General features: G+C 37.0%; 1 protein-coding gene across 1 annotated transcript in view; it reads right to left on the bottom strand.

The window, feature by feature from the left end:
* Positions 1–694, bottom strand: part of LOC119587349 (GTPase-activating Rap/Ran-GAP domain-like protein 3) — a 420180-nt gene that overhangs the window by 296833 nt on the left and 122653 nt on the right. The window contains exon 4 of the mRNA XM_037936096.1: positions 530–614. Coding sequence (XP_037792024.1) covers positions 530–614 — 85 coding nt within the window. The remainder of the gene's footprint in view (positions 1–529; positions 615–694) is intronic.

The following is a 694-nucleotide window of genomic DNA, read 5'->3' as shown; positions in this document are numbered from 1 at the left end:
CACTTCCAAGAACTCATTTGCTTTCTTCCATTTTGTACATCTTTATTTATATTTTCTTTGTACTTTAATCTAAAAAAGAAGGGAAAAACACCCTGGAGCTTTATGCTGACCCTCTTTTCGAGAATAATCACTGTTTACTCTCTGATTAAAATAATCTAATCAGGATGCAGAGGTGACTGGTTAGGATTAGGATTAGAGAGCAAGAGAAGAAAAAACAGCAGTGAGGAAAATAAACAAGAATAATAAAGACAGTAGAGATAATTGATTTGATAATGATCATATGGTGATTAAGATATCAGCAATATGACATTATCAAAACATTATCATCCTCCAGTTGAAAAAAAAGCCTTAGAATGTAATCAAATGTAATCAAAATGACTTTCCTTTACCACAAAGAAGATATAACCAAATCAAAATTACCGCGAGAACACCATCGACAAGACAAGACTGATTCCCAGTTCAAACTTACTGCAAAGATACCCACAAATAAGAAATTCGAGAATCACAAGGAGCCCTTTTTCATACTCACGTTTTCCGAGGAAGTACTTGAAATACCATCGCGTCTGGTACTCCGGATTCTCAAGGATAGGAGTACTTGGCGAGCCGTACATTTGCTGGGGAAGAGAGAGAGGGAGACATGTAAATGGGCTAATAGACGGTCTTCGGGGATGGGGGTAGGATCACTGGAAAAAGA

This window comes from Penaeus monodon, chromosome 22 (genome assembly GCF_015228065.2).
Source record: "Penaeus monodon isolate SGIC_2016 chromosome 22, NSTDA_Pmon_1, whole genome shotgun sequence".
Lineage (NCBI taxonomy): Eukaryota > Metazoa > Arthropoda > Malacostraca > Decapoda > Penaeidae > Penaeus > Penaeus monodon.
The sequence above is the reverse complement of the archived record's forward strand: the minus strand, read 5'-3'. Positions and strand labels throughout refer to the sequence as shown.